The sequence below is a fragment of the Peromyscus eremicus genome, chromosome 12 (genome assembly GCF_949786415.1).
Source record: "Peromyscus eremicus chromosome 12, PerEre_H2_v1, whole genome shotgun sequence".
NCBI lineage: Eukaryota > Metazoa > Chordata > Mammalia > Rodentia > Cricetidae > Peromyscus > Peromyscus eremicus.
Genome location: NC_081428.1, coordinates 80082300 through 80100297, shown reverse-complemented (window position 1 = coordinate 80100297; position 17998 = coordinate 80082300). Strand labels below are relative to the sequence as shown.

General features: G+C 44.8%; 1 protein-coding gene across 1 annotated transcript in view; it reads right to left on the bottom strand.

Annotated features, from left to right (window-relative positions):
- Vps8 (VPS8 subunit of CORVET complex) overlaps positions 1-17998 on the bottom strand; it is a 153509-nt gene that overhangs the window by 76512 nt on the left and 58999 nt on the right. The window contains exons 14-17 of the mRNA XM_059277052.1: positions 10554-10701; positions 3386-3475; positions 2424-2466; positions 763-866 (exon numbers count right to left, since the gene is read on the bottom strand). Of these exons, the coding sequence (XP_059133035.1) occupies positions 763-866; positions 2424-2466; positions 3386-3475; positions 10554-10701 (385 nt within the window). The remainder of the gene's footprint in view (positions 1-762; positions 867-2423; positions 2467-3385; positions 3476-10553; positions 10702-17998) is intronic.

The window sequence follows — 17998 nt, the reverse complement described above, 5'->3', positions numbered from 1 at the left end:
CCGGGACAGAACTCAGGCCCTCACACAGGATAGGCAAGCGCTGTTACTAAACTCCCACCCCACTCGACAACTTTACTTGTAAGAGCACCAGAGCATTCAGCCCTCCATCCCACGGCACCTGTGGTTCTTGTCTCACTGCACGGGTACTCAGCTGCACCTCCCCGGTTTTATGCTTTAACTCCGTTCAGTCTGCACCGTTAGCAGCAGAGCTTCCTAAGCTTGACTACTCACTAGAATCACGTACAGCATTAGGACATACTGATGGTAGCCGCAGAGACCGTCAGTTAATTAAGGAATGAAAATGTTCAAAGCCCCCAGGCCACTCCCATGTGTAGCCAAGGCTGAGAATCACCGTATTACAGTCTCCCTTTACCCTCCGCTGCACTCTGGTACCCCCGAGGGCTTTGCTCTTGCGCTTCACGCTCACTCCTACCCACTGTGAACAGAAGAGATGATGACAATTGACGACCAGTTCCACCACCTGGCAGAAACAGAAGTTCCGCTCCACAGGCACCACAGGCACCCAGAATCCCACACCAACACTCTGCGCTGAATCCATGGGCCTCCTGAGGCCTTTGTGAAAGAAAGGAGCCAGATCCTCCCGATAATGACGTCAAGAGCCTTACGCTCCTGGGAACACTAAAAAGTGATTAAAGCCCAAACAAATTAAATTCAGGTTGCCAAGAGGGCAGCGGAAATAGAATTAACTGCGAGTTTCCACACAGAACAAGTTTTTACACGCCTAAGCAGATATCAGCCTACCTCTCGTTGCTGCTGATTCAAATTCTGCGAATTTCTCTGGCAAAGAGCAATTGTCTCTACCATGGTATCTTCAACACCCTTCAGTGGAAAAGCCTCCTTGGTATCTAGATTTGGAAAGAGAATAAATGTCAAAGATGTGCTACTAAGGCCTCAGAGCTTCTGTGAAACATGTACTTTCCCCTCCTCTCTGTGTCTAGCTTTAGTTGGTTAATCTTCATTGTCAACTGAACTGAATTCAGAATCACCATGGAAACGTGTGTGTGTGTGTGTGTGTGTGTGTGTGTGTGTGTGTGTGTGTGTGTGTTTACTGAAGAGCTGGGAGAGCCACCCAGAACATGGGTGTCACTCTCCCAAGGGCTAGAGTCCAGACTTAATAAAGAGAAGCAAGCAGTGTCCTTGCTTCTGTCTTCCACATGACCAGCTGCCTCAGGCTCCTGCTGCCACAGCTGGAGCTGCTCCTGGCCCCCGCCCCCCACTGTGAAGGACCTCACCCTCAAACTGTGAGCTAAGAGAAACTTCCTTCCTCAGTCACTCTGATCAAGTGTCCTGTAACTCATCTTACTCACCTCAAATCTGCTTCTCCCCTCAATTTCCAGAGGAATTAGAGTCGCCATCTCCAAGTTCCCTGACCTATGAGTCACTTTCAACGCTAATGCTTCCTTCTCTTACCCCTCATGAATGAGACTCTGGATGTGACTCCCAGCACAAAGGAACTTTTAAAATTACTGCTTTATCCAGTGGCCCCACTTTTGCTTTTATACCCAAAAGAAATGAAAAGTGAGAACCCAAAAAATATCTGCATGACAAGGATGTTCACAGCAGAATTATCCAGCAGACCAAGGTGGGCCAGTCCAAGTGTTTGTTAAAAGGGTAAATGCACGTGATAGACACAGATACAGCAGAACACTGTACAGCTTTAGAGGACCATTCTGACGTGTGTTCCAACATTTATGAACCTTAAAGACGTTACACCAAGGGAAATGAGTCAATCATAAACTCAAACACACTAGGATTTCGCTCTTATGCGTCAGGCAAATTTAGAAAGTGAATCTGCACTGGAGAGCAGAACAGGAAGCAGAGTGGTGTTGGGGGGACTGCTGCCTGTGGAGACAGAGGGTCTGCTTGGGTGACACAAAAACTGAACTAGGTACTGGTGAAGCATGCATTGCAGTATGATAATATTTATTGCTGTTGATACTTCTGGTAGTTTTTTCTTATTTTACCATAATTTTTAAAAATTAAAAGAAATGTCAATGAACACAACAAAGTTTATCTGTGTCAGGCACTCCAGATTTACTGCTTGGGGCCACAGACCAGATGCTCTGATCTGCTGCTGTTTGGCAGAGGACACCAAGTTTAAGCACGTTAGTTATGGACCCACACACAGCCAAGTCATGCGTACACAAGTGCAATTGGAGATGACCATGGACAGAGAGAGGCGCCGCATTCCCTGCACGGCTAACCTCATCACACCACAGTGGTGCATGGCTTCCTGTCCGGCATCCTTGAAGACCACTAAAACTTCAATCTACGTTAAAGTAGACAAAGGGTAACTATGAAAATGGCCAAGTGTAGTCATTACTAATTAAGGCAGTACATTATATAACATTTTCACAACATGAGGTTAGTGGAGGAAAAGCATTTTACATCCAAGAACTTACTTCCCCCCTGCTGTGTTATCTCTTGCAGTCTGCTCTGCAGTCTCTAGGAGGTAAAAACACAGAGGTGACAGAACACTTTATATTTCTACCTACGACATACTTACACAAATTTTAACAAGTTAACCCCAAAGAAACAGCCGGTGAGATGGCTCAGTCCCTGTCACCAAGCCTTGGGGACCTGAGCTCCATCCCTGGGACCCACATGGTGGAGGGAAAGGACTCCTGCAACTTGTCCTCTGACCTCCACATGAACACTGTGGCTTGCATGTGCCCATAGAGATCCACATGTAAGTAAGTAAATAAACCAATCCAGCGTTCTTCTGCTGTCCTTCAGCACTGACGACCTGTCCACAGAGCTTGCAGTGTAGGAATAGCTGCAGAGATCAGGTATCACCAATTCTGCCCATAATTCAAAGGGCTTCTTTTCTTGGGTGCCTTGTAAGCCAAAGCCATAGAACTTTGAATTATGGATTTTCAGTTTGTAAGTCAATGTCAACATTTATCCTTCCTCCCCTTCATTCCCTTCATAGTGTAATCAAATGATAGTCAACTTCCCAGCTTCACACCTCTTCTCTCCATAACTACTGCCATACCCATGTCAAAGGCTCTCATCAGCTCACACATGTACTACTGCAAACTTGGATGCTAGGACAGTTCTGTAGGTGGATGGTGGCAGATGCATAACAATGTGACTATATTTGGCCTTGCTGAATGGTACACTTGCTACCAAAGTGGCTAAAATGGTGAATTTTAAACTTTACAATCATCTTTGCAAGAAGGAATGTTTCTTTTTAAATTGAGAGAACCCCAAATACTAGTCAGAAAGCATCAGGGTGACATGAAAAAAAAATCACACAAAAGAAAACATGCTTCTGTTGCAGCTCACCTCAAAACACAAGAGACAAAGACAGACAGAATTTCAGAGAGACAGAAGTGTGGCAGTGAGCACATGCAAACGTTACCTCCAGCAGCAGGAGGAAGGCACCGTGAACATCCCCTTTCTTCTCCAACAGATATGCAGTGACTTCATGGAGCTGATACTTTTGTGTGATCTAGAAAATCAAGAAAGCACTCCTGTAGATTCTGTTTACAGAGTACAAAGAGCACAGCACACAAAACACACCCGACACTCATTAATGAACCTGTGTCTATAGCACGCCGGACAGTATGGCATGGGGAGCCTGTCTTATACTGAACCCATCTGGCAGTTCTACTTTGAACAAATTCATCCCTTTGTTTATTTTCCAAATTTGTCACACATCTGAATGAGGTGCATGCCCTGAAGAAAAGCTAACACACATAAACAAACAATAATGCTATAAACCAGAAAGTGTCAGCTATAATTCTATAGAGAGCATTCAGAACGAAATGAAAAGAGTAGATGTTGACTTACGGGGTTTTAGTAAAAATTAATAAACTAGAGTATCTAAATCAGTAAAAAGAATTTTAAGTACTTTCAGAAAGAAGAGAGGGAAGGTACAGAAAATGAAATCCAGCGAATACTAGAGAAACACTGAAGTGTCACTGTGACGGGCAGGCGCACAGATCGTCTGTTTCTTTCTGCACTGCTGTGATGAAATGTCCTTACAGAGGCAGGGCATGGGGTGCACACCTCTGTAACCACAGCACTCAGGAGGCAGAGGCAGCATCTCTGAGTCCAAGGCCAGCCTGCTCTACATAGCAAGTTCCAGGTTAACCAGGGATACACAGTGAGACTGTCTTAGAACACAAAAAAAGTTTATAAAATATCACCAAAAGACACAAAAGGCATTCCAAAAAGGCAAGGATTTCTGAATGTGAAGTGTCAGTGCCACAGGGCTGTCAATTCTCTCCGCACTGGTGCAATTCACATTTCACAGTCAAAGCTCCGGAAAGTCTCGAAAGAAACCTGGTATTGTGATTCCTAAGTGATGCAGGGCTGGGAAGAGGCAGGGAACTGCTGGAGTGTTATCAAGACAGGGAGGGGACATGGCCTTCTCCAAACAATAAGCCTTCCTGTAAAGCTGCATTGACTAGTATGTGGTACATATGTAAGGAAAAACAACCAAAGTAACAGAAGAGAACCACACAGATCTGTGCATGTATAGAGCTTAAAATAACACAACAAGGTATTAAAAATCAGTAAGGGGGTGTGCTGGCTAGTTTTATGTCACCTTGACACAAGCTAGAGTCATCTGAAAGGAGAGAACCTCCATTGAGACAATGCCTCCATAAGACAGGACTGTAGGCAAGCCTGTAAGCCATTTTCTTAATTAGTGACTGATGGGGGAGAGCCCAGCCCACTGTGGGTGGCGCCATCCCTGGGCTGGTGGTCCTGGGTTCTAAAAGAGAGAAGGCTGAGCAAGCCATAGGAAGCAGAGCAGTATGCAGCATCCCTCCATGGCCTTTGCATCAGCTCCTGCCTCTGGGATCCTGCCCTGTTTGAGTTCCCGTCCTGATGTGATAAACAGTGATAAGGAAGCATAAGCCAAATAAACTCTTCTCTCTCCAAGTTTCTTTGGTCATGGTGTCTCATCACAGCAACAGTAACCACTTCAAATCCAGTCAGTGAAGAACAAGGGATGAAGAAACCAGACCCAACATCTAGAGTGAGTGAGAAGGGCAAAAGCCAGCAGGAAAACAGAACCAAGGTGAGTACCCACCAGTGACACCATCATACTGTCACGATGAAACATACTAAATATATTAAGTGGAAATGTACGGAACCAAGGTGAGTACCCACCAGTGACACCATCATACTGTCACGATGAAACATACTAATATATTGAGGGGAAATGTTTCTCGACTGGTTAAGAAATTAGGACTCATCAAGGCTGTGGGGAAATGATGCGCATCAAAAATACTGATGAGAACAGAACTCTTAGGAATACTGGAAATACCAGCACTGAGCTCCTGCAGCAGACATGGCCAACCTGAGGTGCACAGGCCATGGGCGTCCCGGGACACCTATGAATGCAGCCTCCCCCCCACACGTTTAGAAGTCACGTGATATCAGAGGATAGGTCACACCTGAGGAAAGTCCACTTCTAGTGGAAAGCCATACAGGCATATGAACATATACACAAGAATACTCACTTGTAGCTCTGATAATAACAGCAACACACACACACACACACACACACACACACACAAAAAAAAACAAAAACAAAAACAAAAACAAAAACAAACAAACAAAAAAAACCCAGAAGCCTCTAAACACTTTTCAACAAAGAAAAAAGCAAACTAGCAAATTTCCTTTGGTGTGTCAGGGACCGAACATGAACCATGGAAAAGTACTAGCTAGGCCAGAGAACAAGTCACAGGCCCTAAACCAGATGCCCTCAAAGATAAAGAACATTTCCTCGGTCAGGTATAGCAACAGAACAATGGGCCCTGACCTTATCACCTAGCACAACATCCTGCAGCTTCACGACCCGCGCCCCCTCACCTGCGCGTCCTGCACCCCTTTCCTCCTTCCTGCCCCCTTTTACTCCCATGCTATATAAGCCTTGCTGAGGAGAATAAAATCTGCAACTTGATCAGAACCCTGTCTTGCTGTCTTCCTTCGTGTCTCCCGTCTCTTTCATTCTCTCCCGCAGGTGGGTCTCCCCGTTGAGACCCTGCTGGCCGGGGTATTGGGAGAAAATTCTATCATCATTAAGATGGACGAGACAAACTTGAAAACATAAGATCAGCTAATTAAAAACTAGAAAGAAGCCAGGCAGTGGTGGCACATGCCTTTAATCCCAGCATTCAGGAGGCAGAGGCAGGTGGATCTCTCTGAGTTCAAGGCCAGCCTGGTCTACAGAGTTTGTTCCAGGACAGGCTCCAAAGCTACACAGAGAAACCCTGTCTGGTAAACACCAAAACAACAACAAAACAAAAAAGCAGAAAATGATTAGCAATAGGACATGTACCTTTTGACACCATTAATACAAAATTTAAAGCATGTAAAGCTATCGTCCATATTATAAGCATAAACCATGAGTTGAAGGGCAAACACCACACAAGCATTGGTTGATGCTGACCTCAGAGGAGAGGGGAGAAATATTGTGGAATACTATTTTAAGTGATGTTACTTTTGTTTATGTTGCATTTGTTTAACTCTGTGAAGCTGTGTTACTTTGCCTGTCTAATACACCTGATGGTCTAATAAAGAGCTGAATGTCCAATAGCAAGCAAGGCAGGAGAAAGAATAGGTGGGGCTGGCAGGCAAAGAGGATAAATAGGAGGAGAAATCTGGGAGGAGAAAAGATCAACTATCAAGAGGAGGAGGAAGACTCCAGGGGACACCCAGCTACACAGCAAACCACGGGGTAAGAGTAAGATTTACAGAAGTAAGAGAACAAGAAAAGGCCAGAGGCAAATAGTAGACAAGCTAAGTAAAGAAAAGCTGGCAAAAAAACAAGCCAAACTAAGGCCAGGCATTTATAATTAAGGATAAGACTCCATGTGTGATTTATCTGGGAGCTGGGTGGTGGGCCCCTCAAAAGAGCGATGAGTAAAAAACAACCATCAACATTTTGGCAAACCAATGTGGCACTCAAATTTCCATAGGGCCCGAGAAAGCTTGAAAAAAAATATGACTCCTTTAAGAGTTTTGGCCAGTTTATGTTAGCCAGTGAGCCCTTGAGCAGTCAGTATGAAGTTAAGTAGGAACAAACTAAGTAAAAATGCCTGCCACAGTGCTGGCATCATCATTCTAGAGCTCTAGGAGGGTTGAATGCAGTTCTCAGCACAAACCTCTGACCGGGCTCCTGAGTCTCAGCCTGGCTTTCCTGACCTGAGGAGTGGGCCCAGCCAGCTGCCAAAGCTGCAGACAGAAGTCCATGCCACTCAGCAGTTTAAAGTTTGTTCATGTGGTCAAAAAGTCTAAAAGATACGAAATAAAAGAGGTACAGACAGAAAAACCTCTAAACAGGTTACGGTGTGTTTAACAATGTGTGTAGGCTTAAGAAAAAGGGTATAGTCATAGAAAAAAAAATAAACAGTTATATAAAATAGTTATATATGGTAATATAAAAAAGAATAAGCCACGTAGAGGTGGGAAATACACAAGGAGTCTGAATCCTGTATGTTATTGTGTTGATTTTGAACTTTTTGATTGTTGAAAAGCAAAGGACAGCTGCTGACAGACATGGGATTGTGAACAGGACTGCAAAATTGAACCAATCTAGATACTTTAGGAATGCCTTAACTTTAAAAAGATTATTTGTCAAATGGATGCTGTGGGATGTTCTGTATGGCAAATGTGTTGCTAATTAATCAATAAAACACTGATTGGCCGTTGGCTAGGCAGGAAGTATAGGCGGGGCAAGGAGGAGAATAAAGCTGGGAAGTGGAAGGCTGAGTCAGAGAGACACTGCCAGCCACCACGATGAGAAACAGCTTGTGAAGATGCCGGTAAGCCACGAGCCATGTGGCAAGGTATAGATTAATGGAAATGGATTAATTTAAGCTGTAAGAACAGTTAGCAAGAAGCCTGCCATGGCCATACAGTTTGTAACCAATATAAGTCTCTGTGTTTACTTGGTCGGGTCTGAGTGGCTGTGGGACTGGCAGGTGAGAAAGATTTGCCCTGACTGTGGGCCAGGCAGGAAAACTCTAGCTACAAATGGAAATCAAAAATGCTTTGGAGTTTTGTTCCCACAGGAGATGAGAGGTTGTGGAATCCTTCAGGGTTAGTATGCATCAGGTTTGATCAGGCAAGACCTCCTGAATCTTGACAGGTGATATCTCAGCAAAGGTTACAGCTGGTCTTCCCAGGACTTAGCAATTATCTCAGATTTTCTCTCTAGGACCCTAAAGATGCTTTGTCCACAGACAGCAGGAAGCAGTTTGAAGAAAACTGTGTCCACATTCTCAAGAGTTTGGGGGGTGTAGATGTTTTGTGGTTTTTTTGGTGGGTTGTGGATGTTTGTTATCATTTAGAGGAATATAGAATATTGATACAAATTTAAAGTTATTTTTGTTATACTAGTATATATGTTTCTACTCTTGTTTAAAGGATTTTTGTATATTGATAAAAATTTAAGGTTATTTTTGTTACAACATATTGTATGTATGTTTCTATTTTTGTTCAAGGTACTGTGCCTATGTAGTTCTTTGGAAATGTAGGGTGAAGTTTTAGTTTTTGAAAGCTATTATAAGCTCTATAGGATAATCAGGAAACATAAGTTAGTGGTTAGTCATTAATAACAATCAAATATGTAGATATGTTAAGTATGCTTTCCAGATCACATAGCAATATATTTCAGATAAATAGATGGTCTTCAAACCTTTCAGTGACCTACAGAATATGGCATTTAAAAAGTTTTGTTAACTTAGGGCTTTTCATGACAATGAGACACAGCTGCTCCTGGCAGCACCAATTTACTTCAGAGATGATGGGCATCCAAGAAACTCCTTATGGAGTTTATTTTCAATGTGGCAAGATTAGCCACTGGAAAAAGAAACTGTTCTTGCCTTGACTGCTAGACAGTATGCTGTATAAACCGGACATGCAGGACCCACAGGAAAGTGACCACTGAACTTTGCCAACACAAGGCGGGATGGTACTTTAGGGTTCCTGCTTCACAGAAGAGTCTGCCAGACACTCTGCCGGACACAGAGCAAAGTGACTGATGAACTTTGCCAAAACAAGGTAGGACAGTTCAAAATTCCTGCTTCACTGAAAAGTCTGCCAGATATTATCGGCCTGTAGGCTGAAAATGGATGCCCCAATGTTGCAGAGAAACTCTGGGTGACTGCCCAGGCAGTCTCAGTTGTTTGCAATGCACTTCTTGTTTACTTAAATAATTTTATATCCTTCTAGGGTCTTTGATGGAATTGAAGACTAGATAGTTATAGTTGCAGTTTTCCTGAGTTATGATAGAAAGTAGATTATGTAGAAAACTTTGGAGTCACTAAGATGGATGGATGGTGGAGTGCTTTCTCTGAATCTGCTGAATGTAAATGGACTGAATATTGTAAATTAATTGTTACTTGATAACTGTTTTTGTTGTATGTAGTTATACTAAAAGTTAAAACCTTTATTATTATTTAGACAAAAAGGGAAAAATGTTGTAGACTATTATTTTAAGGCATGTTACCTTTATGTTGCATTTGCTTAACTCTGTGAAGCTGTGTTACTGTGCCTGTCTAAAACACCTGATGGTCTAATAAAGAGCTAAACAGCCAACAGTGAGGCAGGAGAGATAAATAGGCAGGGCTGGCTGGCAGAGAGGGTAAACAGAAGGAGAAATCTGGGAGAGAGAGAAGAGCCAGAGAAAGAAAAGGACTCTAGGGACCAACCATACAGCTACACAGCCAGCCATGGAGTAAGAGTAAGATTTACAGAAGTAAGAGAAGAGGAAAAACCCAGAGACAAAAGGTATATGGGCTAATTTAAGAAAAGCTGGCAAGAAACAAGCCAAGCTAAGGCAGGGCATTTATAATTAAGAATAAGCCTCTGTATGTGAGAAAAACAACAGAGAAAGGTGCTTTATCTGTAAAATAAGTAAGGGGAAGTTGGAACTGAAATTTACTTGGTGGGTACACATGGAGTTGATACTGTGCAAAACTGAGAGATGATTCTCAGTTCATGAAATATTTCATAATTCAATATTTTAAAGTATGGAGGCAGCAGAAAGTGGATGCAGAAAGCACAGGTTACTGTTTGTTAGCAGCCAAAGGAAAGAAGACATAATGTTATATCTAAATTTTGAAGGGAAGTATACTAGCCTCACAATGCACACCTGCACACACAAACACACACACGGGTCTGTCTCTTCTACTCACTCAGAAGCAGAAGAAAACAAGGAAGAAATCAAGGCAAGAAGTGCACTGAAGCAACTGGACTGTTATTCAGCCTGCTGCACTTCATGGTGTACCAGGACTATTTAACCATCACCGTCTGCAGACAGGAGCTTGCCAAGTTCCCCTTTCAGGCTTACTTTGCTAGTTAGAATCTACATAAACCTGAATCGTTGCAGGGAGGGCCAAGTGCTGTTTAAAAGCAGCTGACTATAGCAGTGACGACTCCACCTTGGGCGCCAGCACTTACTACTTCCCAGCTTCTGCAAGGAACTGCACACCTGGTCCCTGCATGCACCCGGAAAGGGGAGGCTGCCGGGAAAGTTGCATGAGTCTTGTGCCTGCGCCAGGCCTTACCTGAATGGTTTCCTCCAGACGGTAGCACTCAAGGACTTGCAGCGTCTCTATGACTTGGTCCGGACTGAACTGACAGAGCAGCTCAATGAACCGCTCTGTAACACAAGGCAGTATCTGCAGCAGTTCCTGATTGACATGAACGCCCTCCCTGAAAGCAAAAGGCAAGAGAGCACGCTACAGTCAAAGGCAAGAGGCACGTGTTAAAACCAGACCACCTTTTATCAGATAAAAATATAAAATGCCTATTGTGTTTGGAGTACTCAGCTGAACTATGCCATACATAACACAGAGGCATAGACTAGGTCTTGGTTCATATGGAACAATCAGCAAAAGTTACACTTTGTCCTAAAAGAAGTAAGACCCCGTTCAGCTTAAACAATGAGAACTATGAGTTGCTATACTTAACAAATCACCCTCAGTCTGAGCTACTGACTCTAGTATACTTCCCTTCCAGCCCCAATGACTCCACTGTGATGGCTAGTTTTTTATAACTCAACACAGGCTATGGTCCTTTGAGAAGTCAGCTGAGAAAAGGCCCCATCAGACTGGCCTGTGGACAGGCCTGTGGGGCACTTTCCTGAATAATGTTTAATGTGGGTGGGCTCATCCCATGCGGGCAGTGTCGTCCTGGCTGGTGGTACAGGATCATTATAAGAAAGCAAGCTGACACTCCGCCAGAACAGCCTGACTCCTACTCATTCTACATCTCATCCTTAGTCGCAGGTGAGCGTAGCTTCCACCTCTCATCAAAGACTCTTTATAGCAAATGGAGACCATCACAGAGAACCACAGCTGGTCACAATGCAGAGACCAAGGATGGCAAGGAGTCCAGCCCCATCTACATACATCTACACACAGCTCCTGCATCAGTGGCTCGAGGAGCACTGTGGGAAAGGGGGCAGGAAGAGGATAAAAGCCAAACTACCAGGGAGGGTCTTGTGAAACAGCTCTCCTAGATATGCTTGCATGAAGAAGAATGGAACAGTGGCGCAAGGGACACGTAAACATGGAAGGGGAACTGAGTGCAAGGTTCCACCCCATGGCAAAGAACGACAGGCATCTACTGACTGCCAGGAGGAGGAGAATTAGCCTCTCCAGAGACGAGCCCCTCATTGGTTGTCCAGTGCAGACTGGTCAGCCCTGAAACCACATACACACAAACGACAAAAATGGACTCAGCAGGTCCCTTGGCATGCAAACGTATTTATACGTTTATGTATGTAACAAATATAATCAGAGAAAAAGAAGCTATCAACTTGAGAGTGAGGGACCAGCAAGGGAGCGAGCGGTTCAAGGGAGAAAAGGGATAGAGAAGTGATGAAATTCTCTTTCAATTAAAAACATTAAGAAATTAAATTTTGTAATAATTTTAAAAAGCAAGCTGAGAAAGCCATGATGCCAAGTTGGTAAGCAGCATGCCTCATGGCCTTTGCTTCAGTTCCTGCCTTGAGTTCCTGCCTTGACTTGCCTAAATGATGGAGTGCAAGCTTTAAGCTGATTTGTACAGGATGATTTAAGTGCCAATTTGATGATATTCTTCTACTCTTGCTTGCTATATGCTTAACAAACTTACTTGTTGAGAGTCATTCTCCACGACAGGACTGGTGTGGAAAGGGCCGGTCTACTCCCTCTCTGCACTTTAAAACTGTGTGTGAGCAGGCCAGCCTAGAGTGTTCCATGGCTTTGTGGAAAGGTTTCACAACCTCCCTCAGTACTTGCTTTAACAAGTTGGGGTCACTAAGCTAACCAAATCTGTCTGCTTGAAAACTTTTTGTACCCCCTCACCAATCCTTACATGTGGTGGCAAACCAACGAGTACTTTTTATACTTGGATTGAGAACTCAACTATTTCACTCAATGTAAACTTTTACACACAACTGTAAACTTGTTTTTTCCACAGCTTTCTCTCAGATCAACTTGCTTCACAAGGCCTTAAGGCTGAAGTTTTAGCTTTAGTTTATGTTGCATTTGTTGAACTCTGTGAAGCTGTTCCTGTGCCTGTCTAAAACACCTGATAGGCTAATAAAGAACTGGACGGCCAATAGCAAGGCAGAAGAAAGGGCAGGCAGGGCTGGCAGACAGAGAGAATAAATAGAAGGAGAAATGTGGAAGGCAGAAGAAGTAGCCAGAGGAGGAGGAGGATTCCAGGGGCCAGCTACCCAGCCAGCCCGAAACAGCCAGACAAGGAGTAAGAAGGACAGAAAAGGTATACAGGAATACAGAAAGGCGAAAGCCCCAAGGCCAAAGATACATGGGATAATTTAAAATTTAAGAAAAGCTGGCTAGAAACAAGCCAAGCTAAGGCTAGTCATCTATAAGTAAGAATAAGCCTCCATGTGTGATTTATTTGGGAGCTGAGTGGTGGTCTCCCAAAAGAGCAAAAACAACCAACAACATTTTGGCTAGAGTAAAAGAAAAACAACAACAATACACATTCCATGTTAGAAATCCCACAGCTAGTCCTGGGCCATCAAAGCAGGTGACCATGTCAGTCTGCCTGAAAAAAGGCCTCGCCCCCAGATACCATTGGTAGCAGAGACCTATAAAATCTATATGGAACTGTAAAATAATAAATGCTATACTGCATAAAACTCCACAAGCAACTGGCTTAGGTAGTGTGATAGTCAATACTGCCAGCTTGACAAGCTCAAGAGCCACTTTGGAGACAAGTCTCTGGGGACCTGTGTGGAAGTCTCAGTATGGAGTTAACTGAGGTGTGACGACTCATCCGAATCGTGGGCAGCGCCATTCTGTGTGCTGAAGTCCTAAACTGAGTAAGAAGGAGAAAGCAAGCGGGTCACCAGCATCCATCTGTCCATGTTTCCAGACTGCAGGTACAATGTGATCCCATGGGATACCTCAAGTTCCAGTGCTCCACTGTCCCTGCCAAGGCTGTACCGTCCAACTGTGAGGACATAAGCCCTTCCTTCCTCAGAAGAACTGATACAGATGGAACCCTGGCAAGGAGGGATCAGTGGTATTGAGTCCTCCCTTGCTATCCATAATGACTCCTCACCTTGTGACTAGCTGTCTGGAGTCCCCCAGGTAGGAACAGCTGCAATCTCATAAGTTTTATTTGTTTGTTTGTTTTAATGTGGCAGAGGCCAAAGCAAAGAGGCATATCATTCTGTCTGACAGCCAACACTCTGCTACATCTTACTGATGTAGCAGCAGACCTGAGATTTGGTCACTTCCTGTTTCCTTAGTTTGACTAATCAAGTGTCAGATTTCCTAATTCCTTCTGATTGTTATGTGTGTGGTGCCTGTCTGTATGTGAGTGGGTACACATGGGGTGTGTGTGTATGTGTGTGAGTGTGTGTATGCATATGCACACAGAGGCCCGAAGTTGACATCAGATGTCTTCCTCATTTTCTCTCCACTTTATTTATCAAAGCAAGATCTCTCAATGAATCTTGAACTCAACAATTTCAACTAGTCTTGGTAGTCAGCTTGCCCTAGGGATTACCCTGTCTCTACCTCCTGAGTACTGCGGTCATGGGTGGCCCTTAATGCCTGCCCATCTTTTACAAGATTCTGAGATTCAAACTCTGGTCCTCACACTTTTGTGACAAGTGCCCTAGCCACCAAGCCATCTTCCCAACCCTCTAAGTCTTAATACAATTTTGGATATTGCTATGATAGTCATGAAAAAGAATGTTTTATTCCTCTTGCTCTCCCGCATGGACAGAAGATAGTCTTTACAGGCTACCAGGATAGACAGAAAGAACTGGCTCAAACCACATTAAGTACAGACACTATTTGGGCCAGTCCAATGCTGTACAGACAAATTAAAAACCCATGGGAAGGGGGGAGGACAAACACACAGAACACCCACAGGTAACTAGAACAATCATTCCAAAGTACCATCAATTATGATATAAACTCTGTAGTCATCCTCTTTACTATGCAATCACCTGTATGCCTATATTCTTCTGAATGCACAGTTCTTACCCATCACCAAAATCTGTCAGCTGTCTTTCTTATTAGCAAGCGCTGTCTGAAGCCTGGAAAGACGCAACTCAGCAATCTTCGCTGGAGTACTTCCAGGCTCAGGTGAGATGCCTGATGCCCCTCCCGCTCTCACGAGACAGACCAGAGGCAGTTTTGTGACACCACCATACAGACACTTCCTAGACTGATGCTAGGGTGGCACCTATGCCATCCCCCATGAGCACATGAAGCTGCACAGACTCCCAGCTTCTGACCTGCTCTCTAAGAAGACTGAAAGTTAGCCGGGCGGTGGTGGCGCACGCCTTTAATCCCAGCACTCGGGAGGCAGAGGCAGGCGGATCTCTGTGAGTTCGAGGCCAGCCTGGGCTACCAAGTGAGTCCCAGGAAAGGCGCAAAGCTACACAGAGAAACCCTGTCTCGAAAAACCAAAAAAAAAAAAAAAAGAAGACTGAAAGTCACACTATGAGCAAAGTCACACTATGCTTACACACTAAAACAATGAAAACTTAAAGGCCAACGATTTTTAGTTCCACCCAAGACTTAAGGCAACGCAGGCTGGAGAGACAGGCGGGAACAGACAATCACTACAGCAGAAGCTGGAAGCAGACTCTGGGCTTTGGAGTTCCCCTGCAGGAGACCCATTGGTCTCACTATGGAGGTCACTGGAAACTCCCCCCTGTCCATCAGGAGGAGGAGAGAAGCAGACACCTCAAAATACACATGGCAGTTCGCTCTTCTCAACAGGCCCGCCATGATGGACAGGACTACATCACACTCACTTGCTTGATGGCCTGTGAGTCCTAATAACTCGGACTGTGGCATTTGAAAATACAGACTTTACAGACATAATGAGTTGAATAAGGTTACAGTGGAGGCCAGTGAACTCTGACTGGATGAATTTCCCATGAGAAGAGAAAACCTAGGCACAGACATACACTGTGAAAATGAAGTTTCTAAGTCCAGGAATGCCAGACTGCCACGATACACCAGAGATGAGGGGAGGGAAAGAAGGCCTTGTGCCCTCAGGAGGGAGCAACCCTGCCAGCCCAGCCTCCAGAGCTGTGAGACAGGGAGCTTCTGCAGCTGGAGCTCCTGATTCACTAGCACTGCTGGGAAAGGAGTGTACCTGCTCTGCAGGGGCCCACAGCCTGGGGCTTCACAGGCTAACTGACCTGGAGAAGCATAGGCCAACGCCAGCCTTCCTGCCTCAGGTATGGGGCTGGGAGGGAAAGGCTGACACTCTGTGAACAAGAGGGACAGGAGCTCAAAGGCTAAAAGCCAACCGAAGAACACTGGTGGAGATGAGTATCTCAGACTTTCCTCGAGAAGTAGCTTCTATGGAAACCCAAAGGGAAGGAAGAAGAGGAAATTCCAGCCACAGACATTACAGCTACAGCAACCAATAAATAGACTCTTAGCCAGATGAACGTTAGAACTCCGAATCTGAAGGTCTATTTACTCTGGTTTCTTTTATATAGATATGGCTAGTGTTCATCCCAAAATTACAAGACCTTCGAGGAGACAAAACAGTGTGGTTTGAAACGATACAGCAAGCAACAGCAGACTAAGACAGCAGAGGCGCTGGGATGTGAAAGAACTAACCAGAGCTTTGAGAGGAAAAGCAGGCAAGCAAGAAGAGGATCAGGAAGCAGACAGACATAGACTCGAAGACACAATGAAAACCCAGAAAGGAAAAACTAATACAGAAGTGAAGAAAGCTTTGATGTGCTTATCAACAGCCCAGACACAGCAGAGGGCTGAGTCTGGGAGCTTCTCTTGATGTCCACAGACATGTCCCAAACTGGAAAGCAAACAAAGAAAAAGCAGAACAGAATATCCAAGAGCTACAGTAAGGCCCCAAAGAATAACTCTGCATAATGGAACTTCGAGAAGGAAGAAGAATGTAGGAAAAGAAATAAATACTAACTGAATTTTGAACCATAGATCTGAGAAGAGTAAAGAATACCAAGAAAATAAACACTTAAAAAACAAAACAAGCAAACAAAAAAACCCACACAGAGGAGCTCTACCTAGTGGAGGGGAGGCCAGGTGGAGAGAGCAGAGACCGGAAGTTCATTAGACCTCTTCAGACATTCCGGAAGCAGAGCAGCAACAGTATTGAAAGTGCCGAAGGGAAAAGCAAAACCAGCAACTGAAAATTCTGTAATTCAGCAAAATTAGCTCTAAAAGGTTGAAAGGGAAATATTTTCTCAGACAAAGAAAGACTGTGGGAATGCTGCTGACATCTGCTTCACAAGAAACGCTGAAAGCAGCTCTTCAGAACGTGGGGGAAGACATAAGTCAGAGCCTGCATCTATACAGACAGAGCACTGAGACAGGACACATCCTATCAGACAGCACCCGGCTCAGGAGAGCACAGCACAGCACGAAAGGGGTGTGCAGGAGGGAGCGGGCAGACTTCTGATGCCCAGAGGCTCTCAAGGAGCTGTCTGTGATCACTCCGATCACTGTAAACAGATCTGGCTAAACAAAGGGCAGCCGATGGAAAGGGCTTTTCTGCTTTAAATAGTATTTTACGTGTGTGTGTGTGTGTGTGTGTGTGTGTGTGTGTGTGTGTGTGTGTGTTTGGGGGTGAAGTGCACAAATGGTGGCCAGAGGACAATGGTAGGAATCACTCCTACCATGTGAGTTCTCAGGCTGTCAGTCTTGGGAGCCTTTACTCATGAAGCCATCTCATACCCTCAGTTTTCGTTGTTGTTTTGTTTTTGTTTGTCTGCTTTTTAATGAACTCACATAAACTATCCAATTAAAATCAGGGAAGGCAGAAAGTAAGTGTTAGACAGGCAGAAGAGAATCAAGGGCGACGAACAGCAATCTCTACTAATAGAAGAGTAGAATTTTAATGAGCCCTTTTTATTGCAAAGTGGAGAAACATGAGTATTTGCAAAGAGGGCTAAAAGTAGCAAAATTTATGGAACTTCAGTTGTGGCACTAACATGCCAGCTGCCACTGTGTCAGAAGTGCGCAGCACAAAGGGCAAAACCTCCAAGGGCACCAAGCAAGCTTCTGCCTTTAACTTAACTCACCAGGGCAGAGGGCGGGTGGCTAGCCACGCCCATGTCCTCCTCTATAGGACAGACAGCTTCTGGCTGGCCACGCCCATGTCCTCCTCTATAGGACAGCTTGTGGCTGACCACGCCCATGTTCTCTGTAGGACAGACAGCTTCTGGCTGGCCACGCCCACAACCTCCTCTATAGGACAGCTTGTGGCTGGCCACGCCCACATCTTCCTCTATAGGACAGACAGCTTCTGGCTGACCACGCCCACAACCTCCTCTATAGGACAGCTTGTGGCTGACCACGCCCATGTTCTCTGTAGGACAGACAGCTTCTGGCTGGCCACGCCCATGTCCTCCTCTATAGGACAGACAGCTTCTGGCTGACCACGCCCACAACCTCCTCTATAGGACAGCTTGTGGCTGACCACGCCCATGTTCTCTGTAGGACAGACAGCTTCTGGCTGACCACGCCCA